The following is a 26,679-nucleotide window of genomic DNA, read 5'->3' on the forward strand; positions in this document are numbered from 1 at the left end:
ATCCCCTTATCTGCTCCAAAGCAACTCTAGAATCTCTTTGTATTGTGACTATTTTAAAATAAGCTTAAATCTTGACCTTTGCTTGAGGATCTTTTTCCCTAGTTTGCAAGGATGGACTTGCTTACTAATAGGAAAGTATTCTGAACCTCCCTGTTCTAGTTAAACTCATGTCTGAATGCCCATTGACTCCCTTCTCCTAAACTTTGAAACTTTTTTTTGGATGCAGGAAGTGGCAAGAAGGGAGATGCCAAGTGAGAATCACCAGGAAGATGGTAAATATTTTGCTTACAGTATTTTTCTGCACACTAGTCAGAGAAATCTAGGTGTGATGGGATTTGGGAGAAGATGGAGATGTCTCAGTCCTGGGAGACTACGTGATGAATTATTTTCTGCTTTCATAAGGGGCTGCCCTGGATGCTTAGTGACCTGTGAGGTCTTTCATGTTGAAGAGTGGATATTCTGACTTCCTTTGTTCTTGACTTTTTGTTTTGGCTGACTATTCCTTGTTTCTTTTACCTTTCTTGCCTTCTTTTGGATTTATTATGTTTTTATTCATCCATTTTTTTCTTTCTGCTAGTTTACAAGTTATACACTGTTTCTATACTTTTGGTATTATTCCCAAAACTATAATATGTGTCCTTAACTTATTCAACTTTAAAATTAATCAATACCTTAACTCTTCTCTTGGATAATTCAAAGACCTTAAAGTAATTTACTCCTTTTAATCCCTCCTGATTTATGTATTATTATTATGGATTTTAATTCTCTATATTTTTAAAACTCACAAGATACTATTTTTATAAAGTCATTGTTCATTTAAATTTATCCATGTATTTACCACGTTGTTTGCTCTTTTTTTTAATTTTTATTTTCTGGCCGCACCACGCAGCATGTGGGATCTTAGTTCCCTGACCAGGGGTCAAACCCACACCCCCTGTATTGGAAGCACGGATTCTAAACCACTGGACCACCAGGGCAGTCCCTTTACTTCTCTTTTTTTTAATCCCAGACTTCCCTTCTGAGATAATTTTCCTCTAGCTTATAGTACATCTTTTAGAATTTTCTTTAGTGTGTGTCTACTGGTGATGAATTCTTTCAGTTTTTGTCTGAAAATGCCCCAATTTCACTATCATTCTTAAAGGGTATTTTGGCTGGGTATAAATTTCTATGTTGGCAGTTATTTCTTTCAAAATATTGAAGGTATTCCACTGAATTCTATCTTTTGTGGTTGCTTTTGAGAAGTCAGCTAGAACAGGGGTCCCCCCCACCCCCTATCCCTGGGCCTGCACAGCAGGAGGTGAGCGGCGGGCGAGCGAGCGAAGCTTCATCTACCACTCCCCATCACTCCCCATCGCTTGCATTACCAGCTGAACCATCGCTCGCATCACCACCTGAACCATCTCCACACCTCCGACCAGGTCCGTGGAAAAATTGTCTCCCACAAAAACCGGTCCCTGGTGCCAAAAAGGTTGGGAACCACTGAGCTAGAAATTTGTCACTCCTGCAAGGATAATCTGTCTTATTTTTCCTCTGGCTGCTTTTAAGATTTTCCAATTGTCTTTGATTTTCTGCAATTTCACTATGGTGTGTGGACTTCTTTCTGTTTATCTTGTTTGGTATTTATTACACTTGAATTTGTGAATTCTGTCTCATTATTTCTGTAAAGTGCTTCAAAAATTATTTATGTCCCATTTTTTCTATTTTGTCCTTCTGAGACTCTTGATTAAGTAAATGTATGTCCTCTTTCACTTTGTCCTCTTTGTCTCTTATTCTTTTATATTTTTCATCTTTCTTTGGTTTGATCTGCATTCTGGATAACTCCTTCTGACCCATATTTAAATTCACTAACATTCTTTTCAGCTGTGTCTAATCTGTTGTTAAGCTTGTCTTCTGAATTCTTAATCTCCGTAGTTTATTTTCAGTTTTATAAATTCGATTTGGTTCTTTTTCAAATCTGTCACTTTTTACAAGCAGAAATTTCCCAGCTGTTTTATATATCTTTAAACATAGTAAAAATAGCCATCTTATAGGCTGCATCTGTTAATTCAAATTTTTCTGCATGTTGTCTGGTTTTTCTACTCATTCTCACTTGTGTTGTCTTATTTCCTTTTTTGTTTGTTTGTTTTGGCTACTTGCTGGCTATTGTACTTTAAAAACTATTTGTAGGAATGATTTAAAGTCTTACATGAAGATATCTTTTCCAGATCAGATTTTCATTTGCTTCTACCAGTTGCCTGGGACACTATCAGCCTGGGATCACCTTAATCCAGGCTCAAGGCTTGAGGTTCCCTGGACCACCCAAATGATGCAAACCTGGATTACCAGTGTACAAGGGCTGGTTTATTTCCAGTTTACCTTTACTTTGAAGATTGTATCCTGATTAGGATTCCATCTTAATGTGGGGAGTGGGTGAGGGGGTGGTTTCTCGTACTCCTTACCTTGGATGGATCCTGAACTTGGACTTCTATACCTTTCACCCTAAAGCTCCTTAGGGTAAAAGTCACTTTAAGTGCTAGACTCACCTATATGAGTTCTTGCTGTTTTCTAGATTTTGGCCTAGAAATTCCTCACTAGTTTATTAGCTCTTTGATGCTTTTAAGAACATATATCATCCCACTTTTTAAATATCTTCAACAGGAGGGATAGTCTGAATTATCTAATCTCATTACTTGTTCTTAGATTCTTTTTCTTACATAAAGATATTGTTCTATAATCTTTCCCCTACTGTATAGACTGGCCCTTGGTAAAAATGTTGATATTCTTAAAGGTTCTGTAGAGCTAGAAGGTACTTGGTTCCACTTTTTAAAAGTTAATGTGACTAACTCAGGAAGGCCTACAAGCGTATGAATTTCTGAAAGCCCCAAGGAGCACAAAGACTTCTCTTTTTGTCTGATGCTCTACTTGCCCTACTCTGAGGCTTTTTGGAGATGACAGATACACCTGTCTGAGAGAAATACTTTATAGCTGGATTAGGGATTTTCATAGGTTTTGCATTTCCTGCCATTTAACTGGCTTAGGATAGTGGTTCCCTATGTGTGAACCTAGATCCTCTGGGTAGAGGTTGGGGGTAGGAGTGAGTTTAGCTTTATTGTGAGGAGTCTATGAAATCATAGACCTACCAACTATTGTCTGAATACCTAAGATCACAACTTTTGTCATGTGGGGGTGCACCAAAATAGTAGAAATCGTATATAGAAAACTCTGACACTACAGTTTTAGAAGGAAATTCCTACAGGATTATGTTGACATGAAATTTATCTCCAGAATGTTACAGATTCTTTACTGTCTACACAATGTCCAACATGTTTTGTTTTTCCATGTAGGAATCCTTTTATCACTTTATGCTACCATTTATAAAAATTATAAACCATCTCTTCCTGAGAACTTTTTTTTGGTAGACAGAGGTATATCCAGTGAACAGGGATACCCTAAGAAGAATTCTCATTGTCTTTTGTTTTTTTTCCCCCCTTGGTGATGGTTAGAATTCAGACGCTACTCGCCTCATCAATCCACAGTTCGAACCCCAGAGAAGATGGCTAGAGAAGGGTACCGAATATCTTTTTTGGACAACAAGTCTTCAGGTTCTTCTCCAGAAAAGGACTTGATACTAAAACCTGATACTTATCAGCTTACCCATGATGCCTCATTGGGTAAACGCCTGGATGTGGGTGATTCTAGACAGAGTCATCCCTATCAGTTACCTTCAGATGCTGGTCTAGAAAATTATGATAGTCATTATTCTCAAAATCCATCCCTGCATGGAAGTCTTGGTAAAAGGCCTCAGAGAAGCAGGAACTACCGAGAATATAGCACAAAACCTTCAAATAACATGAAGGCCACCACATCCCATTCCTGCGGAGACTTACTGACTTCTCTGTCAAACCCTGACTCCAGCACCGGAAGGCTTTTGAAGCTTAGTTCAGGTAATAGCTTCCTGTTAGTTTATAGACCTCTTTCATAGGCCTGAAGATTGTGGTATAACTGGAAATTTTGGAATTAATATTTCTTAGATTGGGGAATTCCCTGGCGGTCCAGTGGTTAGGACTCTGCGCTTTCACTGCCTAGGGCGTGGGTTCAATCCCTGGTTGGGGAACTAAGATCCTGCAAGCTGAAAATAAATAAATAAATAAATAAAGTCACCAGTGGTCCATAGAGCCTTGAGAAATCTGCAGGGTATGAGTTTAACATGATAGATATATTAGAGAAAATATATAGAAAATTTATAGAAATGCAGACTTCATAACTATATGTTATTTTAGTTAAATATTGATAGCATCCTGGGACATATTTCTAGTTACATCTAGTCTTCTCTGGCCACAGTCACTTCTATTCTGAGTTACTTTTTCAGAAAAAGCTAGTTTAAGGGTAAGAGACCACTCTTCAGTTATTTATTTATTCAACAAAATGTATTGAATACCTACTATGTGCCAGATACTATTCTATCTGCAGATAAAGTAGCAAACAAAAATAAAATTCCATGTATATTTTGACATAATAAAAAAGGTCCCTACTTTCATGGAATTTCTATTTTAAAGAGGGTAAGACAGATGATAAACAAGTTTTAAATATATGTCAGGTTATGATAAGTGTTGTGAAGAAAAGTAACATAAGCGTATTAGAGAGTAATATGGAGGAGGTGATGTTTTAGATAGAATGGTCAGGGTAAGCTTCTCAGGTGAGATATCATAAAAGTAGAGACTTGAATGAAGTAAGAGTGTGAGCCATGTGGATAACTGGGGGGAGAAATTTTAGACAGTGGAAATAGTAAGTGCAAAGTTCCTGAGGCTGGAACATGCTTGGCATGTTCAAGGAACAATGAGGAGGCCAGGGCTGCTGCTGCAGAGTGAGCTAGGTAAAGAGTATAGATGAAGTCAGATAGCCAGACATTTATTCTGGGTGAGATCAGAAGCTGTTGGAGAGTTTGTAGCAGAGGAGTGACATGATCTAACTTAAGAATTACTCTGGCTGGGGCTTCCCTGGTGGCGCAGTGGTTGAGAATCTGCCTGCCAATGCAGGGGACACGGGTTCAAGCCCTGGTCTGGGAAGATTCCACATGCCGCGGAGCAACTAGGCCCGTCAGCCACAATTACTGAGCCTGCGCGTCTGGAGCCTGTGCTCCGCAACAAGAGAGGCCGCGATAGTGAGAGGCCTGCGCACCGCGATGAAGAGTGGTCCCCACTTGCCACAACTAGAGAAAGCCCTCACACAGAAACGAAGACCCGACACAGCCATAAATAAAAAAAAAATAAATGAATAAATAAAAAAAATTTTAAAAAAATTAAAAAAAAAAAAAAAAAAAAGAATTACTCTGGCTGCTGAGTTGAGAATAGACAATGGGGAGCAAGGATAGAAGTTTTTAAAATTAACAGATTAGAATCTGGATAAGAGATGTTGGTAGCTTGAACTAGAGAGATAGCAGTGTAGGTGGTGAGAAATAGATTCTGAATATGTTCTGAAGATAACACTCCATGATTTGTTGGTGGATTGAGGATGAAGTGTGAGAGAAAGAAGGTCAAGGATAACTCCCAGGTTTCAAGTCTGAATAACTGGAAGAATGAAGTTACCATTTTACTCAGATGGAAAACAGTGTGAGGAACAGGTTTTAGGATAGATACCAAGAGTTGGTCTTAGTCAGCTTAAGTTTGAGGTGCCTATTAAAACTTCTCAGAGATGCCAATTTGATAAGTAGACATATTAGTCTGGAGTTCAGGGAAGAAGGTGGGGCTGGGAATTAAGTGTGTGGATGGCATTAAAACAGACTAGATGAGATCTCCCCAAGAGAGTGAATATAGATAGAAAAGATATCTGAGGACTAATCTGAGTCCTCCAACAATTAGAAATCTCGTAGATGAAGAGAAACCATCATGGAGAGCAAGAAAGAGGCAGCTACTAAGGTAGGAGAAAAACAAAAAGCCAAGAGAGAGCGGTATCCAGGAAGCCAAGTGAAGAATATGTTTCAAGAAGGAGGGAGTGATAAATACAGTGTCAGATGTCCTTAATAGATGTCTTTAACACTTCTGGGACTGAGAAATGATCATGGTATTTGGCAACGCATTAGTGAGCAGCTTCAGGAGATGCGTTGTTAATAAAAGCCTTGTTGAGGTGAGTTCAAGAAAGAATCAAAGGAGAAGCGATAGAGTTACTGAATAGATATGACCCCTTCAAGGAGTTTAGCAGTGAAGGGGAGCAAAGACATGGAAATGTAGCTGGAAGGGGGATGGAATCAAGGAGATCATGGTGGAAATGATCCAGTAGAGGGAAAATTGATGATGCAGGAGAGAAAAGCGACAATTACAAGAAAAAAAATTGGGGAGTGGTCAAGAGGAGATGGAATCCAGTCCACCAGTGGAGAGGTTGGCCTTGGATAGAAGCACAGACAGTTCATCTATTACAAGAAGGAAGGGAGGGAACTTATAGACACAAATACAGGTGGAATTGGTAGATTTAGTGGTTAGATCACATAGATGTTTTCTTAGATTGCCTCTCTTTTGCTCAGAGCAGTAAAGAGATCAGCAACTGAGAGTGAGGAGGGGGGAGAAGGTGTTGGAAGTTTGAGGAGAAGAGAGATGTGAAATAGTGATCTCAAAGAATAGAAGAGTAGGACTTCCCTGGTGGTACAGTGGCTAAGACTCCTTGCTCCCAATGCACGGGGCCCAGGTTCGATCCCTGGTCAGGGAACTAGATCCCACATGCCGCAACTAAAGATCCTGCATGCTGCAACTAAGACCCAGCACAGCCAAATAAATAAATAAATAAACATTTTAAAAAATGGGAAAAGAGGGGCTTCCCTGGTGGCGCAGTGGTTGAGAATCTGCCTGCTAATGCAGGGGACACGGGTTCGAGCCCTGGTCTGGGAAGATCCCACATGCCACGGAGCAGCTGGGCCCGTGAGCCACAACTACTGAGCCTGCGCGTCTGGAGCCTGTGCCCCGCGACGGGAGGGGCCGCGATAGTGAAAGGCCCGCGCATCGCGATGAAGAGCGGTCCCCGCACCGCGGTGAAGAGTGGCCCCCACTTGCCTCAACTAGAGAAAGCCCTCGCATGAACCGAAGACCCGACACAGCCAAAAATAAAATAAATAAATAAATAAATAAAGTAGCTATAAAAAAGAAAAGTGCTTAAAAAAAAAAAAAAAAAATGGGAAAAGAATTTGAAAAAGAGTAGATACATGTATATGTAAAACTGAATCATTTTGCTGTACACCTGAAACCAATACAACATTGTTAATCAACTATACTCCGATATAAAATAAAAATTAAAAAAAAAAGAATAGAAGAGTAAATTGATTAGAGTAATGTATTAGGATAGCCGGGCCCAGTTAAGATAGTGGTTATGAATTTAAAGTGAAGATGTTGGAAAGAGATATATGTTGTTTTCCAGTCACTTCCCACTGCTCTGCTGTAGGCTTGGAGTATGTGCACAGTTGGATTTAACCAGAGTTGGGGTTTTGTCAGGTGGAGGGAGAGAGGAAGGGTCCAGAGAGTTGAGGGTATATACTAGGGAGAGATCATTATGACCCTTGGACTCCAGACAGGGTAAGGATGGAAGTAAGACATGAGAGAGTTGAAGAGCAGGTTCATCTCCTGGCCTGTTTCCTTCACAGATCTGTATGCCACAACCCATTTCAACAGCGACCCTGCTCTGCTGGTGAATGTAGAGCAAAAATTATCCACCAGCCTCGGCGATTTAACACCAGCACATGGTTCTTTCCCAAACAACACCATCCTGGGAGACTCTCTGCGGACACTGCTGTTGCCTACTGGGACTTCAGAAAACAGAGAGAGTTTGACCAAGGGGTCATTAAGCCCATTGAGAAGAGGATTCAAACGGAAAGAAAATATCCTTGACACCCTGAATCCAAAACATGGTTTCAGAGATGCTACAGGCAGCGAGGCAAGTGTTGGCTTGTTTGTGCTCGTGCAAAAGCACATCAGGTCCAAGAGCAGAATGGGATTCTGTTTTGGTGGTGGTGGTTCGGATGAAAAGTGGTAGAAATTCAAAGGGATTTTCAGAGGCCAGTGGGTAATACTGCCAGGCCAAAGCCTGTGATTCTTTTGCCCTTGGGAAAGTCATTCCCCTTCTGCAGCATTTCCTCATTTCTGTCACAGGGAGCAGGGTCCCTAATCTACTTCCAAAGCATAAACATGGTGGAGAAGTACTTTGATAATAAGAAGTGGTGGACAGAGTTTACCACAGGAAGGAATGCAGAAGTTGCCAGGGGCTCAGGGTTGGCTGAAGAGTGATCTCTGTAGCATTGATGTTTATAATCTTATCATGTTTACACATTTGCTTTGGCCACAAATCACTAACTTGCTTGGGATATTTCTTCTAAAAGCATTGCTTTCCTGTCTAGAAATTTAAATTATTCCAATTTTTTTCCAAGATGAATTAGATTATCCAAGAGATTTTTAGCTGAGAGTTGGTTCAGAGAATGAACAACAAATCAAGAACCATTCCCACATATACAATATAATTCATTCCATAAAATTGTAGTATGATAGTTAGTGTTGTTCTTACTTAGTAACTAAGTTTTGTTGCTGCCATTGCATACATCCCTCCATGGAGAATGCCTTCTTCTCTCCTCTCATCTGTTTGAATATTAATTTTTCTCCAGGCCCTACTTCCATCATGAAGCTTTCTTCTCATTAGTTAAAAGAATTATAGCTCTTGGGGCATTCTCTTCCTTTGAACCCATAATCTTTGTCATATGAATCATTTGTCATTTAATCATTTACTGCCTTGTGAGAAAGCAGGGGATTTGGTCAAAAACAACTATTTCTAGTCACTTATTTTTCAGTTGATGGAAATCTTTTTGCACATTGACATGGGTTTATAAGGGGGTTTTATTGTTGTTTCGTTGGTTGTTTTTTTTACCCTTTAAATACTTTCTATTCAGTTTTCAAAACTTTGGAGGTGGTTGTAATTTTTGTGCACCAAAGGGGGCAGTCTTGTAATACTTTTTTGACTTTTTGGTCCTTTTTTGTTTTCTATTTTCAGCCACTGATGCCTATTTTTCCAGACAAGAGCACTGGTGTTAATGTATTTGGGGCGAAGGTACAGCAACACTTAGGATATTTGGGTGCTATATTAATAAGACGTGTTCTAGGAGATTTTTTCACCTCTATTTCATGTGATAGGATTGTTAAAACAGCAATTAAAATCTCAATGCACTTTTCTGGACTATCTTAAAAATTCCCATTTCTTTTTTCCTGTTAGATACTATATTTCTTTATATGAAAAGTTGTAAAAGAGCTGTTTGAATATAAATATAAAAGAAATACACTGTTCAGTTTCTAGAAAGGTATAAACCAGAAGAGCATTTAAGAAGTTTCAACTTTTAATTTGCTGAAAATTAAAAGTAACAAAATTATTCCAAAGTTCATAAAAAAAATTATCCCCCGCTCTCACCGCATTGTGATAAATGAAAGAAAATACGTAAAGGCATGTATGTGTTTCTAAGTTGTTCCATGATGCGCACACAGAATTACCAATACATGAAAAACCAATGACGGTAAATATCCATTTTTGACAAGATCCTCTAAAGTGGGCTTGTAGTGTAACCAGTTTTTCTCTGACTTTTCTTCCTAATCAGGCTGTTAACTTCTTAAGGACCTCATCTTTTACTTCTTCATACGTTCACAGTCCTTATGTAGAACTCTCCATGCACATGATCAGTGTTCAGTACAGATCTGTTGAATAAATGTTTATCCCATTTGTAATGCTTTTCCTTATTAATCATAGGCCACCTGTGTGACTCAAGTCATAGGTATCACTGTCTGGTGTTCTGCTTCACAGTTGTCATATATGACAGCATTATCTAATTAATCATCTATATTTTTAATATCAAAAGAGCCAAAGATTGAGAAATAATTTGGCTGTTTTTAATATATAACAGCTTTCTTGAAGTCCCTTGAGACCCTACAGAAAAGATTTGTAGATTGATCTGTCCAGTAAAATTCCCAATTGTTTTTTATTCATTCAGACATGACTAAATAAATAGACATATACATCATATCTGAATGAATAAACAATTGGGAGTTTCATTGGAGAGCTCTACCTATACATCTATATACATAAGATTCTTACTGAATAAAAAGTATCTTTAGTACTGGGTCCAACAATAACATTTAACATAACATTTAAAATGTTATAAGATATTTATGTTTATTATATATTAATATAAGCTTATGAGTTATAACTTTTATTAAATTACTCCCCATTTTATTTTATGATATATAATACCTTAAAAAATGTTCTGCAGTTTAATCTTTCCATATTACATAACATAATACATTGAGCCATAGACATAGGTGTTAAAACATTTTTTGTTTTCTTCTGAAAATCTCTACAGAAAATTATGATAGAAGATACTGTTACCTTTGAAATTATCCTTGTATATATTATTGTATTTGCCTTGGACATTAATATTCTATTCAAATCCAGACTGAAAGATGAAACCAACTTTCTTTTTTTCTTTTTTCTTTTTTTAATGTTAACACTTTAAATGTCTGGATTTTTACTTCCCTTGTTGTGTTAGAATGACAAATGGTTGGGTTTTTTGGTTTTTTTCTTGAGCCTCTCTCTAGTGACCTGGGCAGTTTGCATGGTTTGCCAGGAAACCACAGTCCCCCGATCTCTGCCAGAACATCCCATGTGGCCACTGTCCTCAGACAGCTCCTGGAGCTTGTGGATAAGCACTGGAACGGTTCCGGCTCCCTCCTCCTCAACAAGAAGTTTCTGGGTAAGTGAGTGCATTCTCAGTTCCTGGAGAAAGGCTCAGACCTTGCTTCCTCTTTGTGTTTCTGCTCTATGTTCTGATAAAAGCCACTCAGTCCCCTTAACTTGCAGGGAAAATTGTTCTCATGATCACTTACCAAAATTTCTCAGCCACACAGTGATTGACAAACCTGCATTTTTCTTATAATCTTCTTCTAACCTGTTGTTTGTTTGTTTGCTTGCTTGTTTGTTTGTTTTTGGCTGCACAGAGCAGCTTGCAGGATCTTAGTTCCCCTACCAGGGATTGAACCCCGGGCCCACAGCAGTGAAAGCACCGAGTCCTAACCACTGGACCTCTAGGGAATTCCCTTCCCTGTTTGTTTTTATCAGCACCCTTCCCTCGTGTACCAATTGTCTTGTTCCTCCTGTAACTTTTTCTTGACAGTCTTTGAGTGATGAGATATAAAATAGAGCATGGTCATGTTAATGATTACAAAAGGATTTTATGATCCTTGGGAAAGTGCCAACAATAAATACAACAGAAATTGGGTTTGATCATTAGAGTTCTGAGATGCCTGTTGAAATATTCGATTCGAAAAATATGATTCAAAAAACTCCAATGACTAGATGACGTGGACTCTTTTTTAGGGCTTCTTTTTTAGGAAATTGGGGGAAAACGGTTTTGCAAATATTGTCCCCATGTGTTTATTTGTTGTTTAATGGAAGAAGAATTCAAGGAGCTGTTGGTGGTGGTAAAAGTTTAAGTAAGAACTAGAAACTTTAAAGTTGTTTGGGTTTAACTTTTCTTTTTTTCTTTTTTTTAAAAATTTCTTTTATTTATTTATTTTTGGCTGCGCTGGGTCTTCGTTGCTGTGCGCAGGCTTTCTCTAGTTGTGGTGAGCGGGGGCTACTCTTCGTTGCGGTGCATGGGCTTCTCATTGCGGTGGCTTCTTTTGTTGCAGAGCACGGGCTCTAGGCACGTGGGCTTCAGTAGCTGTGGCTCGCGGGCTCTAGAGCGCAGGCTCAGTAGTTGTGGCGCACGGGCTTCGCTGCTCCACGGCATGTGGGAACTTCCCGGACCAAGGCTTGAACCCTTGTCCCCTGCACTGGCAGGCGGATTCTTAACCACTGTGCCACCAGGGAAGCCCATAATTTTTTATCTCCGTCATGAAACATCTCTTACAGCCACTTACTAAATTCTTGAAAAAAGGAGATATTAGATTACCCTATTTGTCCTACAGAGCTGGTAGTTATTGACTAGGAATTCTGTGCTTTAGCTTTTAAGATTGGCCTGTGTGCCCAACCTGAATTTTTGGCAGGTCCTGCCCGAGATCTGCTTCTGACTTTGGTAGTCCCTGCTCCTTCTCAGCAGTGGTGTCGCTCACATCCTGAAGATACATCAAAAGCCTTCCACAAGAGGGAGATGGAACTGAAGGAGACGGGGCAGCTGGTCCCTAATGACATGGTATTCTGCTCTCGTCTTCTTTTCCTACTCTTCCTTTACTAGAAAAGGATGGGGCAGCAAGACTAGAACAGGTCTGTGCCATAAAGAACATCATCACCATGAGCACCTAGATGTTTCTGAACTGAAATATAGAAAAGTCAGTCTGTGCATATCTGGAACACAAAACTTGCAGGGACAGCTTGGAGATTTTGCAGGGATGACTCCCTAATCCTAGCCCTAATCCAAAAATTCTAAGGAAAGACTTGAAATGGAAAAAGAAAAAAATAAGGCCCTAGAGTGAAAACATTTAGGACCATGTTCTTGAAGGTTATGGTTTGATTCAGATGAGGGAAGTTAGATGTCTCTGGGATTATCTTTCCTCCCTTCTGATGGAGAGCCCTAAACCAGGGGCCATTCCTAGAGTGTTAGGCTGCTGGCTCTGGGAGGGAAAGAAGGGACTCATATTCTTAGGCTTTTTTTTCCCCCTTTTCTTAACATTAGAGGATTTTCAGGCATCAAGTTTAGTTTCTAGAAACTTTAGAGAGGTGACTCAGTTGCTGGCCACTTGTCAAAACAACCACTTGTTCTGCAAGAGGAGTGGATAACTCACAGGAAAGATTGCAATTGCATGTGATAAATTTGTTTGCTGCACTTGAGCTATGCTTACCAATGAATTAAAATTCTAGTGAGAAAGAGAGATGCTGACCTCCATTCAGTTTATCACTAAACAGAGGAAAGATTGTTTCAGTTTTCTAAAAGCACTCCTCAGAATTTCAGATTCTTAATGTGTTTGTATTTTGTTTTCTAATCTAAAGGAAAGTTTGAAGCAAAAACTGGTCAGAGTGCTGGAGGAAAACCTCATTTTGTCAGAAAAAATCCAGCAATTGGAGGAAGGTGCTACCACCTCAATTGTGAGTGGGCACCAGTCCCACACTTATGGTAAGTTCAGGAAAGCAATGTGTGGTGCATCCCAAGACAACCGTTTGTTTATAGATGGCCCGTTTAATAAGCTTCGTCATCCAGAGCTCACACGGCTTCCTAAATGGAAACAACCATCTAGCCTCAGAGTTGTAATGCAGGTGACTTGAGTTACCAGAGTAAAAGAGTTTACTCTTTTATCAGTGTAAAGCATTTACAAATGTGTTATTATTGTCATTATTTTTGAGAAAGACACTTGTTTTTTCTGATTATAGCAGAAGATCTTGTTCTTTACAGAAAGTTTGAAAAATATAAGGAAAATATAATCTCACTACCCAGAAATAACTACAATTAGTGTTTTTGGTATATTTTCTTTCACCATATGCCTATACATATATTTAACTCAGAATTAAAATTTGTGTCTTGATTTTTAAAAACTAATTTATGTACAACAAAATACACACATTTTAAGTTTGATGAGTTTTGACAGATATACATATTCATTTAACTCCATCCCCATCAAAATACAGAACACTTCTGTACTCTAGAAAGTTTGACCCTTGTGCACTCAGTTCCCGCTACTCTCTACCCTAGGCAATCTGATTTCTACAACCTAATGTTATTAATTTAATAGCACAGGCATTTCCTATAATGTTACATGAATATACCATATTTCTCTATTCAGTCCTCTATATAGTTGTTTTTAATGTTAGCTATTATAAATAAAGCTGCCATTTTTATATTAAAAATAATTCTAATTCTAAGAATTTCCAAACATTCGAAAGACCTGAAATAGAAGAAAAGATCCTAGAGTGAAAATGCTTCTCTAAGATTCTCTTTCTTCTCTTCTGATGGAGCTGAGAGTCCTAATATTTATGCTGTGATAAATAACGCAGCTATTAATATCTGTGTATATAAATCTTTGTTTACATGTTAGACTATTTTCCTAGCAGACATTCCCAGAAGTAGAATTAGTGGGTCAAAAGATGTGGACATTTTTGAGGTTTTTGTTACACATTGCCAAATCATTCCCAAGAAAGATGGTTTCAGTTTACACTCATATCGGCAGTAAGTATGTATTTGAATGCCTTTTCATTTCACCCTTGCCAGCACTGGGTATTATATTTTTTTGCCATTATGATAAGTGAAAAATAATATCCCATTGAATTCTTGATTTGTACTACTTTATTATTAGTATAGTTTAGGTAGATAAAGTCTACCTCGACTTTAAGCTTCTAGCTCAGCACCCACAAACAAACATTATGGGTATTTGGATTTGAATGAGGAATTTGATTTGGAAATCAGCATTGAATTTCCAGAGTTGAATCTCATCACTATCTGATATTCATAAGCCTGAATAATCAAGACATCATTCTCCACTTACCTGCACTGAAAATAAATAGGTGTTTACTCACTAGATACCTATTTTCTTTTTTTTAAATAAATTTATTTATTTTATTTATTTTTGGCTGCATTGGGTGTCCGTTGCTGCGCGCAGGCTTTTCTCTAGTTGTGGCGAACAGGGGCTACTCTTCGTTGCGGTGTGCAGACTTATCATTGCAGTGGCTTCTCATGTTGCAGAGCACGGGCTCTAGGCACGCGGGCTTCAGTAGTTGTGGCTCGCAGGCTCTAGAGCACAGGCTCAGTAGTTGTGGCGCACGGGCTTAGTTGCTCCGCGGCATGTGGGATCTTCCCAGACCAGGGCTCGAACCCGTGTCCCCTGCATTGCCAGGTGGATTCTTAACCACTGCGCCACCAGGGAAGCCCTAGATACCTATTTTCAATCAGCCATGAGACCCAGTTCTCTATTTTGGATTACTGGTGATAAATACAGCTGTTGCAGCCCTGATTTCCACCTTCCAGAACCTTGCTACTCAAAATGTGAGCCACACATCACAACATTAGCATCACCTGGGAGCTTGTTAGACATATAGAAAATCTGGCCTCACCTCAGACCTACTGAATCAGAATCTGTTTTCTAAAAAGATCCCCAGGTGATTTGTAAGCATATTAAAGTTTAAGTACTGTTCTAGAAGACTGACTTGCTTAGGACCAGAGTTCCTGTGCTTTTACCTACCTTATTATTGCAGGCAGTGGCAACATATTTGGAAAGCTAGATATGAATGCCTTGGCCACAAAGCCAGTTTCTGAAAGCACTCATTGAGCTATTGTCATGTGCCTGACACAGTTCTAGATGTTTTCACATATTCCATACAGAGTGAAGGACATACATTCCATGAACTAAAATGGATAATACAAGGAGACCAAATATTTGTTGACTGCCTATGCTATGTGAGCACAGATGTCTCACTGACTCCTCATAACAGTGCTACCCGGCAGGGTTACTAGCTGTAGTGAAACTCACAAAAATGAACTAACGTGCAAGATTAAGTGGTTGAATTTTAATTCAGATATGTCTGTTGTGAAACCCTGTATTCTTGCCACTATATCTGCTGTCTCCAAGGGAGGGAATGGTGAATGGAGTGTGGAGGTAGGTGCAGTGGGGCCCCCAACTCTTCAAGATGTCTCCCTGATCACTCAAGCTCTGCTCAAAGACTAGCCGCTTGGAATCCTCTCACCCCTGGCTACTGTAACCTTTGTAGATGATCTTCTGCGCAAAAACCAACAGCTGAACATGCAGGTGGCTTGCCTGAACCAGGAGCTTGCCCAGCTGAAAAAGCTGGAGGAGACAGTGGCCCTTCTCCATGAAAGTCAGAGGTAGGACTGGGTCCATCTAGCTGACTTCTGGAAGCAGATATTTACTTTCCTTTATCTCCTTTGTTTTACTTGGCAAGTTAATATCTATATACTTTTCAAATTAACTCTATTCTGTGTGCAAACCACCTGTATCCAGGCCAGTTTGCTCAGGGATCAAAATACTGCTTTCCAGAACATACCAGTTTCTGACTCAGCAGATCTGGGCTGGGAACTGAGAATTTGCATTTCTAGTAAGTTTCCAGGTGATGCTCTTGCTTCTGGCCTGGGGACCACACTTTGAGAACATTAAGATATATATCTTTAGTGATGCTATATTTTAGAGTAACTTGAAATAATTCTTCTGTGTGTTGTTAAACCATCAATTCAATATACAGGTTCAATTCATTTCATTTTGTTTGATTCATAGGGAATATTTTTATTATTTTGATTTAATCTTGTGTATAATTAATGTAAAACTTACATGGTCCCAAAGTCAGATCCACAAAATCAGATAAATTCAGACAAATCTAGCTTCCTTATCTGTCTCCTTTATCCTTTCCTTCCTTCCCACCAGCCTTCCATTGCAGGTGTGGGTGTGTATTTGTATTCCCCCTCTATTATATAAAAAGAGGCATAATGTTGCTTTAACATTTTATCTAGAAATCATTTCACAGTGGTGTATAGAGTTAGTTCTCACTCCTTTTTATACATGCATAGGACTCCACTGTGTGTGTATTTAATTAGTCCTCTACTGATGGACATTACAGTATCTTGTTGTTGCAGATAGTGCTGCAGTGAATAACATTGTGCATGCATCTTTTTTGGCGGGGAGGGGCAGTCTCTGATAGCTTCCAACATTACATGGTAATACAGAGTCCAAGAATACAGTCATGACTAGCACCATTAGTTTAATTGCAGAGGCAGGACAGATTAGAAGAAGTAGAAATTAAGATTTGGGGATAGAAATTGGAGGCCTGGTCAGGTGCCAGTCTCCCAGTGCGTCTACTTACTTCATCATGAAAGTGCTTTGGAAAGAACAGAACAATCACTATATAAAATGTGAACTATGTTATTGCTACAGTCAGTCTGGAACATAAACAGAACTGCAATGAATAAATAAACTGTCCGCCTGCTTTTAAAATAACCAACTCATAAATCAGACAGTTCTTTCTATTTAAAGATGTTACTTCATTTTACATTTATTTTTTTATTTTTATTTATTTTTTTTTTACATTTATCTTTAGCAAACATTTCAGGTCAGAATGGCAACTACTTTGCTTTTATGACTTCATGACTGTCTTTTTTCCCCATGCCTCAGATCCCTGGTGGTAACTAATGAGTATCTGCTGCAGCAGCTGACTAAAGAGCAAAAAGGTTATTCTGGGAAAGCACTCCTGCCTCCTGAGAAGAGTCATCATTTGGGGAGATCATCGCCCTTTGGGAAAAGCACGCTGTCTTCCTCCTCACCAGTGGCACATGATACGGGTCAGTATCTAATACAGAGTGTTTCAGACTCTGTCCCAGAGCCTAGTCTATGGAGCTAGCACTGCACACCTTCTTTGCAGCTTCCCTCTCAGCCCCAGGGGGCTCTCAGTGTTATTGCCACTAGTATGGTGGTATTCACTCTCAAGATTAAGAAAAAAATCTTATTTTAATTATACTATGTTGGTCCTTTTTATTTCTTTTTATCTCCTCCCATCAAGTCGTTCTTTCCTTCTGACCACATAAATAGTTGGCACTTAGTCCTAGGCATCATATCACATAGAAACGTTTGGCTGAAAATGTCAAAAAGAAAATAACACTAGACATTTTTCCCAAGTGTCAGTTGAAACTGTGTAGTAGGAAGTTTAAAAAGAACATCCATGGCCAGGTATGTTTTGTGTTAGCAGAAATTTTGGAGAACCTCTATTGATCAGTTCATCAAACGTGTTTTGGGTTTTCTCCCACCATAGTGAAAAGGTGACAAGGTCCGGTGTCTTCCTGGAGCAGCCAACAGTTTAGTTGTGTGATGGAACTCAAAGCTTGCCATTGGTACCAAACAGGCCTAAATAAAAGCCTAGAGAGATCCTGGAAAGACAGACAGAGAGTAGGTAATTCCTACTCTGGAGAATTGGAGAAGGCATCAGTGAGGACTTGTTTGAGTGGAAGCTTGGCAGAATGAGTACAATGGTACCAGGTAGAGGGGGTGCAGAGCCTCCTAGGCCAAGAGTACAGAGTAGGAGAGTCTGGGGCCCCCAGAGGGATCACCGGGCAGAGAAGATGTAGGTCATGGTGCCATGACAGTATATAACTGGGGAACCTGTCCTAGCCTGGGAGGGAGGTGTGATATCATGAAAATGTCCCCTAAAGAAATGATCTTTCAACCAAGACCTGAAGAATTGAATAGGAGGTCACCAGGCAAAGCATAGGACTGAGGGCAGAGGCAGTGGGGAGAGCTGCAGAGAGAAATAGCATAAGCAAAGGCCATGAAATGGGAAGGAACATGGTTCATTCAGGGAATGGAGGGCCTGAGAGGAGATACACAGGAGCTAGGTTGCACAGCTCCCTAAATATTTTAGATTGGGAAGGCAGATGGGTAGTATTCAATAGATTTGTGTTTGAGAAGCTTTCTCTATAAGAAGAGTGGATTGACCTCCGGCCATGTGGAGTGGACCAGAGAGGAGCTAGAGAGATGAGAGAGAAGGCTGGTGCAGTCTAGACCAGAGGTGTGGCTTCTGAAAGTTAGCTTTGGGCTCAGCATCCACTTTACATGTCAGTACCTTGTATTTCAGACTGAGGATCAATCTTTTCTTTAATCCTGATTGATTAGGCATCAGTGGGAAAAGATAATGCAAGTGGCTCTAGGTATGTCTCTACCTCAAGGTTGCACAAGTAGCTAATGTTGCCAGAGAGCTGTAGAGGGCAAAGGACTGTCAACCTAATGTCATATTGTACTTCTCTTCATCTTCAGGGTCATGTCAGAGAGAGAGGCAGGTGGAAAGATTAGACCCTTATTTGCTCCCCTGACCCAGGTGCTGTGCAGGGAAGGAGAGCTATTGCTGTAATAATGAGACATGAAGATCACAACTAAGATCACACATCTCTAAGTTATAAATAAAATCTACAGATCTCTCAATTTTAGGTAGGTTCCCAAAAGGAGCATGCACAGAGGAGCCATGTTTCTTTGAGCTCCATGGCTCTGAGGGAGCTAGAGTCAGCTCGTTTTCTCTGGAAGTGTCAGTAAGAACAGCCCCCCTCCCCGCTTTCCTGGGCCTGTCTTGGACCCATTGAGAGGCCTCCAAAGAGCCTAAGCCTTGCCCAGGTAGGGTAGGGTAGCCTTAGCTAGTAGCCTTACAGCCCTGTGTTGTCATATTTCACCATCCCAGCCCAGTGCACAGGCCAACTTACTGGACAGCCGATGGGGGCTAGGGGAGGTGGGGGCAGGGATAACGGACTTCTTTCTACAACCCAGCCCTCCCTTCCTTCTCCTATGAACATCTGAGAATGCTAGCCCAGAACCTATTCAGGCTACCTCTAAGGAGGAGCAAAGAGCCTGACCCAGACTAAGTCACCTTCCACTCTATTTTCTATTGTCACTGAAAGTGGCTGGTCCTACCCTAGGCCAGGCCCCTCTCTAGGGTTGCTGGCCACTTGTGCAGAGGTCAGCTGTGTTTCTGATTTTTGCTGTGTGGCCCTTGGTCAATCCCTTGGGATTGGTGGCATCAAGGGAAGGGCCAAAGAGTTGTTGCCCTATGGGGCTAAGTGGGCTCAACATGGAGTGGGGGAAGACCCCTGAAGTAAGTAGAAAATAAGTGGACAAGAATTCCTCACCCTGGGCCTGGCACTATTAGGAGAAAGAAGGAAACAAGGCTGGGATGGAAAACAGGTCCTTGGGGAAGTTCTCCAAAAGGAGAGGCAGGACCCCTCTGAGGTTTGGCCTTCTTGCCAGCTATACATAGAGGGTTTTAATGGCTCCATCCCACAGATCCTAACTTCTCTTCCTTGCCCAACTGGCTTTGCTAGCAAGGGTACCCAAAGCTTTCCACCATGAGGAGGCTATGGGGAGATGGAGCAGTGATAACTGAAGGGCTGAAGTGGCATTGTTTGGTCAGTTCCTGCCATGAACCAGATTCTGCTAGACTAAGGGTCTTCCTGGCTCCGGGTGGGCCTTGATTTCCCTCAGGCTCCATAACCCCTTTTAAAGAAGAGGGGGCTTTACCCCTACAAGGTAGAGTTTCGGGACTCGGCCAGTTCTCTCTCTGGGCTCCTCTAAGCCACACTGCCAATCATAGGAGGGGCCAAACTGCTACTCCCATACGCACTGGATGGTAATCTCACCTGCAGCTTAATAGCTTAATAACCTGGACCAGGCCAATTTGCAGGATTTGGGTTTCTCTCCTATTATGCTAATTTAAGTAAGCTTGCAATTTAAACCAATTCCCCAGGGCTGGAGGAAGTATTCCTCTTACTGTATGCTGGTGGGAGAGGTAGAGCTGTCTGAAACTCTTCCCTGAGCAATGCAAGGTCAGCGGAGTCAGGAGGATCCCACAACTGTCAGCCATTAGGCAAGGCTCTGCTGTGACCAGGTGATGATCTCTGCTCTCTAATTCTCACCTCACCCCCCCAGCGTCTCTGTTCCAAGCCACACTATCACTCTTTACCCTCGCTCCAAGTGACTTTGGGCTCAAGGGACTCCGGGGCCACCTGGGGCAAGAACATCCTAGAACAGCCCGAGGGAGAGGGAATAAACAGTTGTGCTGCTTTGCTTTGTTATCTGGGTGAAGAAAAAATACTTGTGAATGTGTGCCTTTTAAGCCTTTTCTAGCACTCTTAGGGACTCTGGGCAGTCCCTAAGTTCCATCCAGCCCACTTGTCAGCAGGAAGGAGGGAGAGTTGGCCCCAAAGCCTTAGACTTGGGAATAACTCTGGCCTAACATTGAGAACCTCAGAGGGGAGAAAAGGTTGATCTGAAAGCTCCCAGGACTTCTCAGGATCAGAGAGAGACCCCCCCGCCCTGCAACCTGGGATGATGAACAGATGGGAGGGAATCAGCAAGAAGAGGCCCCTTCACTGTTGGACACCCTGCTCACCTGTCAAAGGCTGATGTTGGGTGCCAAGTTCTATCGCTGGCCATCCAGCCTCATTTTTGGAAATCAGTGTTGGGGCTTGCTGTGTTAGAAAGAGCCTGGCCAGGGAGGCAAGAGGCATGGTTCTGGCCTCTATTCTGCGGAAGCCCCTTCACTCTCTGGGCCTGAGTTTCCTCAGCTATAAAATTGGGAGTTGAACTGTCTACTGTCTGCTGTCTTGCATTTTCTGATATTCTGAGATGCAGCCCAGCATGACTCACCTTGGTAGCCCTCTGGAGTGGAGGCCTGTCAGCAAGCTTAGAGCTGAGGCCTGGCACTGGGCCCCACCAATGCTTAGCCTAGTCTGAGTTTGCTGTCTCATCGCCCCCCCTGCTGTGAAAGCAGAGAGGCCAAGACTGAGGCCCTAATTGCGGGAAGGTAGCCATGATGTCAGAACTCTAGGTCAGGGCTGAGGTAAAAGGCTTTTGATTTCCCTGTAGAGCATCCTCATTCAGCCTGGCTCTGTGCTAATGGAAGGGGCCTGGTGTGTGTCTTTTTCTGGGCAGGGCTGCCAGTGGAAGAATCAGCAGAGTGCGACTTGGAAGGGGTTGATGACACTGAGGGGTCGTGGGGTGTGAATGTCATTACCCTTGTTGTCATATACCTGACCAGGCCATATTGGTACAAAAGGTGGCTTTATTGAGGTCCGGGTAAGAATTAGCACTTGGCCAGAGCAGCAGCTTAAATATGAGGCAAGCAGGCAGGGGTTAGCCATGCCCGGGGCTAGGTTGGGGTGGTGAGGCTATAGGCACAGACTCTCCCCAGACAGACAGAAGTCGAGGAGGAAAGAAAAAGGGGAAGGGGATGCAGAGCAGTCTGGGTCAGAGGTCTGGTGGGCTGGCCCCATAGGGCTGGGCAGGAAGCGCTGGGCGGCAGATCCAGCAAGGAGGGGACCGGGCTCTCTTGCTCCACATGCCCCTTAGGCCCAGGCCTGAGCCTCTGGCAGGGGCAGCCGTGCTAGGGGGGGCCTTCCCAGGCCTCACTTCTTCACCTTGGCATCATAGGTACCTGCATTCTTGTAGGCACTCACATAGCCACTGTCATCCAGGATGTCCTGCCGCCCAGCAATGCCCTTGCCCTTGCCGCTCTCATCGAAGCGTTCCTTGTGGGAGCCCGTGTACTTGCTGGTGTCAGTCAGCCGTTCCACAGCACCCCCTGTTTTTGCTTTCTGTTTGGACAGAGTTCCCCCAGGGGTACCTGGTTAGGGAGCCCAGCCCTTCCAACCCCAGCCAAGATTCCCCATAACCCCCTCAGTGGCCAGCCGAGACCATCAGGGCACTTACAGTAACACCCACATTGGCTGGTTCCTTGCCTGCCACCAGCTGGCAGATGGCATCAAAGCCCTCCTCCTTGCTCTTCCCCTTGAATCGTTTGGGTGCCAGCTCTTCTAGGGCCTTCTTGAACTCCTCATAGTTGATGACCCGGGCAGACTTCCCCCTGCCAGGTATGTGGACACCATGAGTTTTCCCCCTTCTCCACATCCTCCCTGGTTCCAGCCCCCCAATTCCCCTTCTAGGAACATCAGAAGCAGGGAATGCCTGGGGCTCACTTGACTTTGGAGAAGACGATGTCGACATCGGTCCCTGTCACAGCCTTTCCATCAGCCACCTTGCAGTCCTTGCACAGCTTGGCCCAGTTCTTGCCGTTCATCTCATGCCCACTGGCCTTGGGATCACCATGGATGGCAAACTTGCGGAAGCTTTCCTCCAGCCCAGCCACGTCTGTGCTCGCTGCCATGCCACCCTGTTAGGGACCCACCTTGGTCACCTCCTAGCCAAGCTCTCCCCCCCACCCCCCAAGGCACAGAGCATCACTGCCTCTACCTCAAAACCTGCAAGGTTGAAGTTGCAGGCACTTCTGCCACATACCCTCAGAGCTGGAGATGGAGCTGCCTGCAGAAAGGGGCCAGCACTCAATGTCTGACTGGGCCCCAGAGCCGTGAGGAAGAGCCCCGAGAGGAAAGGTCCTGTCACTTAATGCCAGCCTGGCTCAGAGTGGAGTTCAGAAGATGAAATCATGATGCTCGCACCAGGCTGGGAACAGAGTAGCACTGTCCAGAAAAACTGTGAGAGCAGCAGCTGGGGCCATGGCTTTGTCTGGCCCTGGCACAAGGCCTGCTTGGGTGGAAGTGAGGGTGGCAGAGCGGGCCCCCTCCCTGGGAGTTCCATGCCAGGCTGGGTCAGTACCAGGCCAGGCTGCTGGTTGGGCAGGTATTTAGTGAGGACAGTGTCTCTCTCAGGGTCATGAGGACCCAGCAAGACCCAGCCCAGGCTGAGAAGGGAGCCAGAGCACAGGCAGGGGTGCAGCTGGCCCAGCTGGGACCTTGTTACTATTTGCTGTTAAACAAAAACATGAGGGAAGGGGAACTTGGGGCTGGCCTGGCCACAGTTTGTGAAGCCTGGAGACAGTTGCTAAGGGAGGGTGGTACTGCTTGGAGAATGTTGCTAAGGGCAGGATGGTGTCAGGGCAGCTCAGGGAGAAGCTCCCAGTGCTGCTGGGCTGGGCTGGAGAATGGGCTCACGGGTGGGGCATATCAGCACTCCCAGCACCTGGGGCACAACCGTGGCTTCCTGGCCCCTTTCCAGCCATTGGGGCTGTAACGTCCCAATTTGTGGAGTTTAGGAGGAGAAGGAGATTGAGGGGCTAGCCTGAGTGGGGGTTGTAGAGTTATGAGCCCCTAGAGGCATGATGGCAAGTGAGACTGTGGCCTTGGCCCTGTAATCCTCACACCTACGCTCTGCGCTGAAGCACACTTCCCCAATGTCTACACCTTCAGCCCTCTCTGGAGGCCTCCTGGCCACACCCTGAGCACCACCACACTAGTCCACACTCTCACAGCTGTGTGCACTTAGCCCTGGCCCTCCATACCCTCGGCCTTAGTCCCACTGACCACACCCCTTAACCTGGTACTCAGACCTCCCTGACCACACCAGCCCTGCAACGAAGGGCCCCTCACACCCCTTACTGCAGTCCTCTGACCACACCCACAGCCCTGGGACTAAGGGCCCAGGCCATTCCCTCAGCATGCACGCCCCACACATATACTAACAGCCCTGTACTGAGGCCCCCCAATAATACCCTCAGCCCTGCACTAAAGGGTCTTCCCCACACTTGCCCACAGCACCCACTGCAGTCCCCGACCACACCCTCAGCTCTGCACTGAAACTCCCTCCATGTAACACAGCCTGGTACTGAGGCCTCCCTGACCACACCCTCAGCCCTGCACTGCAGCCACTTCCATCCATACACGGGAAGCCCTGGGACTGGGTCCCCCGTCCACACACCCACAGGCCTTACTGAGACCCCTAACCAGAGCCTCACAACTCACCCTCTCTCCATACATATGCAGCCCCTGACCACACCCTCAGCTGTGTCCTCAGCAACCATCTTCCACCTCTCCCTTTTATAATAGAGCCTCCAGTGACCACAGCCTGGAGCCTGCCTGCCTGCCTACCCCCCTTCCACTACCACTGGCCTTAACACTGAAAACCCTCCCCGGGTCACCACACTCACCCATCCCTAAATTGCAGTTTCTGGAACTGGGCTCACCCACAGCTCCTACATTGCAGCAACTCGGTGGGTCCAGAATCCCTTTCAAACAGCACTCTCCTTCCCCCTCCCTACACTGCAATCTCCCACCAGCAATCTGAAGGAGACCCGCACTTTGTTCACCAAGGGTAAAGTCTGGGGGAGCTTGAGTGCCACAGGATGCTTGTTCCAGGGGCCTAGCAGGACCCTGCACCTGTGCTCACTCCTGTCCGTGAGAAGATGGATTCTTGGTAATTTCAGGCTGATCAGGTGGTGCCAAGTCACAGGCCCCGGTCCCAGGGGTCTGCAGGCCACGCTCGCTCCTGCTGGGACAGCTGGAGTAATCAATCAGCAAGGAGCTGGGGGTGGCGGTGGAACGTTTGGGCCCAGCGCAGGACCGCTCAGCTCGTGTCCTCAACTCTGTACCATCGAGGGTTGGGACCCCCCCCCCCCCCAGGCCGCTCCCACCCCACCTCTTATCGTGCAGGATATTGATTAGAGTGGTCGGCGCCGGGGTCTCCTACCGGCTTCTACCTCGTGGCTGCTCCTGCAGTGCACGTTCGATGGACAGAAAGAAGGACGCAAGAATGGACCGATGGACGCAGGAGACTAGGCGGCTCCGCAGCTCTGCTCCCTGCCGGCTCTGGGGCGGGACTGCAGGCCGGGCGGTTCCGCCGTATTATTCCCTTGTTTCTCGGTCTCCATAGAGACGGCGAGTCCCACCCCCGGGGCTGTCTCGGCGGGAGAGTGACCAAGGTCACGCTGGCTCCACCTACCCGACCCCGCCCTCTCCGCGCTCTGCGGGGGCGGAGCTGCTGCGATAGTCTCATCCCGCTGCACCCGGGGCAGCTCTGTGGCTGGGGTGACCAGACCTTTGTATTCTGGATGTCCTCGGATGGCCCGCATCCTGGGCTCCGCCCGAAGTTCAAAGCAGATGCCCGCCTCCAGGGGAGATCCAACTTCCCAGAGCAGCAACCGAAGGCCTTTGGCGGGGGGCGGGGGGAGGGGCGTGCAGAGGAGTGGGAAGGTCCCTTCCCTTAGTGACAGTGGGGTCTAGAGCTGGCTCAAGACCACAGCTCTCCAATGAACGTGTGGCATCCCAGGTCACAACTCCGGGTCACTGGGGGCGGGAGGGGACAGTGAACGAATCACGAGTGCCAGCCCCAAAATCCTGGTACACCGACCTCTCTCCCGCGGCTAGGGAAAAGCTCCTGGACTTCCTGGGTCCGCGTCCTCATTTATTCCCACCCCAACCCGGTGTTAGCCTCGCAGTCTCTGCTTCCGCTGCTGCCTCCCGACCCCAAAGCCTGCTTCCCCTCCTCTCTCCAAGTGCAAACCCTATCTTCAAGAAAAATAACCTCCTCCAGGCAGCTTCCAGGACCTTTCCCAACCAGGAGCCCCGTACCTGAGCTTCTCCATATGACAATCTGGGTGGCCACCCAGCGTACGGGGCGGGGTGGGGGGGGAACCCACCTCACCCTCTGCCCCTAGGCTGACTGGCAATGGTCCGGCTCCAGGAGGGCCCGTGGCCCTTGCCATTAAGAAGGTATGCACAGATGAAATTTTCCAAAAAAAAAAAAAAAAAAGTATGCACTAACTCCGCAAAAGCATAAAAAAGTTTATTGGAGCATCACGGCTGGTGGGGGCTGTTATTGCTGAGTCATGGGGGAGGGGGCCGATCCCGCCGGCCCTTAGGGGCCCCTAAAGTGCACTCAGTGCGGCGGGGGTGGGGGTGTTGCATAGAGAGTCTGCCCCGCCGTTCCTCCGCCATCCCTGTTTCTTGTCCCAGCTAAGCGAGACCGGCCTCCGGGCCGCCCCGAGCACCGGGCTCGCCGCTACTCGGGCTTACGAAGACGGCCGGCGCACGCGCCTGCAGCGCCAGCCGGGGCTCTCTGCCCCTGCCCACGGGGGCGGCCAGACCGGCGCTGCCTAGGCGCGTCTGAGCCACTGGAATCTCGTCCATGGACTCGGCTGACGCCGAGTGGTAGGCGCCTGCAGGGCTGGCGTCAGCGGAATCCGACGACGAGCTGGAGCGGCGGCCGGGGGTCCGCGGCCCTATGGGGTCGGAAGGGAACGTGAGACTAGGAGCTGCTACTCACTTAGGGCCCTACCTTTCCCTCCTTCGTAGCTCCCCGAGCAGGATCCGGTCAGGAAGGGGCGCTCACCCGGCAGCCTGGGCAACGGGGGCTCCCGGTCCAAGGTTCTGGAGGTCGGTACCTTATACATGCGCCGCTTCCTTTTTTTCTGCAGAGACAGTGGGAAGCCTGAATA

At 44.8% G+C, this 26,679-nt stretch overlaps 3 protein-coding genes across 12 annotated transcripts in view; 1 reads left to right on the forward strand and 2 right to left on the reverse strand.

The window, feature by feature from the left end:
* LRRC36 (leucine rich repeat containing 36) overlaps positions 1 to 17,435 on the forward strand; it is a 49,951-nt gene extending 32,516 nt beyond the window's left edge. Inside the window, exons 7-15 of one of the 3 annotated variants that reach the window (XM_059905190.1) lie at positions 227 to 272; positions 3,483 to 3,923; positions 7,604 to 7,893; positions 8,998 to 9,054; positions 10,576 to 10,741; positions 12,036 to 12,181; positions 12,976 to 13,099; positions 15,682 to 15,796; positions 17,094 to 17,435. In XM_059905190.1, coding sequence (XP_059761173.1) covers positions 227 to 272; positions 3,483 to 3,923; positions 7,604 to 7,893; positions 8,998 to 9,054; positions 10,576 to 10,741; positions 12,036 to 12,181; positions 12,976 to 13,099; positions 15,682 to 15,796; positions 17,094 to 17,319 — 1,611 coding nt within the window. In that variant the 3' untranslated portion in view covers positions 17,320 to 17,435. The remainder of the gene's footprint in view (positions 1 to 226; positions 273 to 3,482; positions 3,924 to 7,603; positions 7,894 to 8,997; positions 9,055 to 10,575; positions 10,742 to 12,035; positions 12,182 to 12,975; positions 13,100 to 15,681; positions 15,797 to 17,093) is intronic. The other 2 variants (XM_059905191.1, XM_059905192.1) reach the window with 2 other exon arrangements.
* Positions 17,436 to 21,498: 4,063 nt separating this feature from the next.
* Positions 21,499 to 25,134, reverse strand: TPPP3 (tubulin polymerization promoting protein family member 3). Of its 4 annotated transcripts, XM_059905210.1 has the most exons (5): positions 24,882 to 25,134; positions 22,749 to 22,913; positions 22,430 to 22,623; positions 22,164 to 22,317; positions 21,499 to 22,048 (listed from the first exon to the last, which is right to left on the reverse strand). In XM_059905210.1, exons 3-5 carry the CDS (start codon positions 22,615 to 22,617, stop codon positions 21,860 to 21,862), a joined length of 531 nt encoding a protein of 176 aa, XP_059761193.1. In that variant the 5' UTR covers positions 22,618 to 22,623; positions 22,749 to 22,913; positions 24,882 to 25,134; the 3' UTR covers positions 21,499 to 21,859. The 4 variants fall into 4 exon arrangements, with proteins under 4 accessions (XP_059761193.1, XP_059761194.1, XP_059761192.1 ...); XM_059905211.1 differs by lacking the exon at positions 22,749 to 22,913 and having other exon boundaries at positions 24,943 to 25,134; XM_059905209.1 differs by lacking the exon at positions 22,749 to 22,913 and having other exon boundaries at positions 24,933 to 25,134.
* An 872-nt stretch (positions 25,135 to 26,006) lies between these two features.
* The window catches only part of ZDHHC1 (zinc finger DHHC-type containing 1), a 32,307-nt gene continuing 31,634 nt past the window's right edge, over positions 26,007 to 26,679 (reverse strand). For 4 of the 5 annotated variants that reach the window (XM_059905198.1, XM_059905193.1, XM_059905196.1 and 1 more), the window contains 2 exons: positions 26,574 to 26,652; positions 26,007 to 26,463 (listed from right to left, as the gene is read on the reverse strand). In XM_059905198.1, the coding sequence (XP_059761181.1) occupies positions 26,198 to 26,463; positions 26,574 to 26,652 (345 nt within the window). In that variant the 3' untranslated portion in view covers positions 26,007 to 26,197. The remainder of the gene's footprint in view (positions 26,464 to 26,573; positions 26,653 to 26,679) is intronic. The other variant, XM_059905199.1, reaches the window with a different exon arrangement.

Source organism: Balaenoptera ricei, chromosome 19 (assembly GCF_028023285.1).
Source record: "Balaenoptera ricei isolate mBalRic1 chromosome 19, mBalRic1.hap2, whole genome shotgun sequence".
NCBI classification, from domain to species: Eukaryota; Metazoa; Chordata; class Mammalia; order Artiodactyla; family Balaenopteridae; genus Balaenoptera; species Balaenoptera ricei.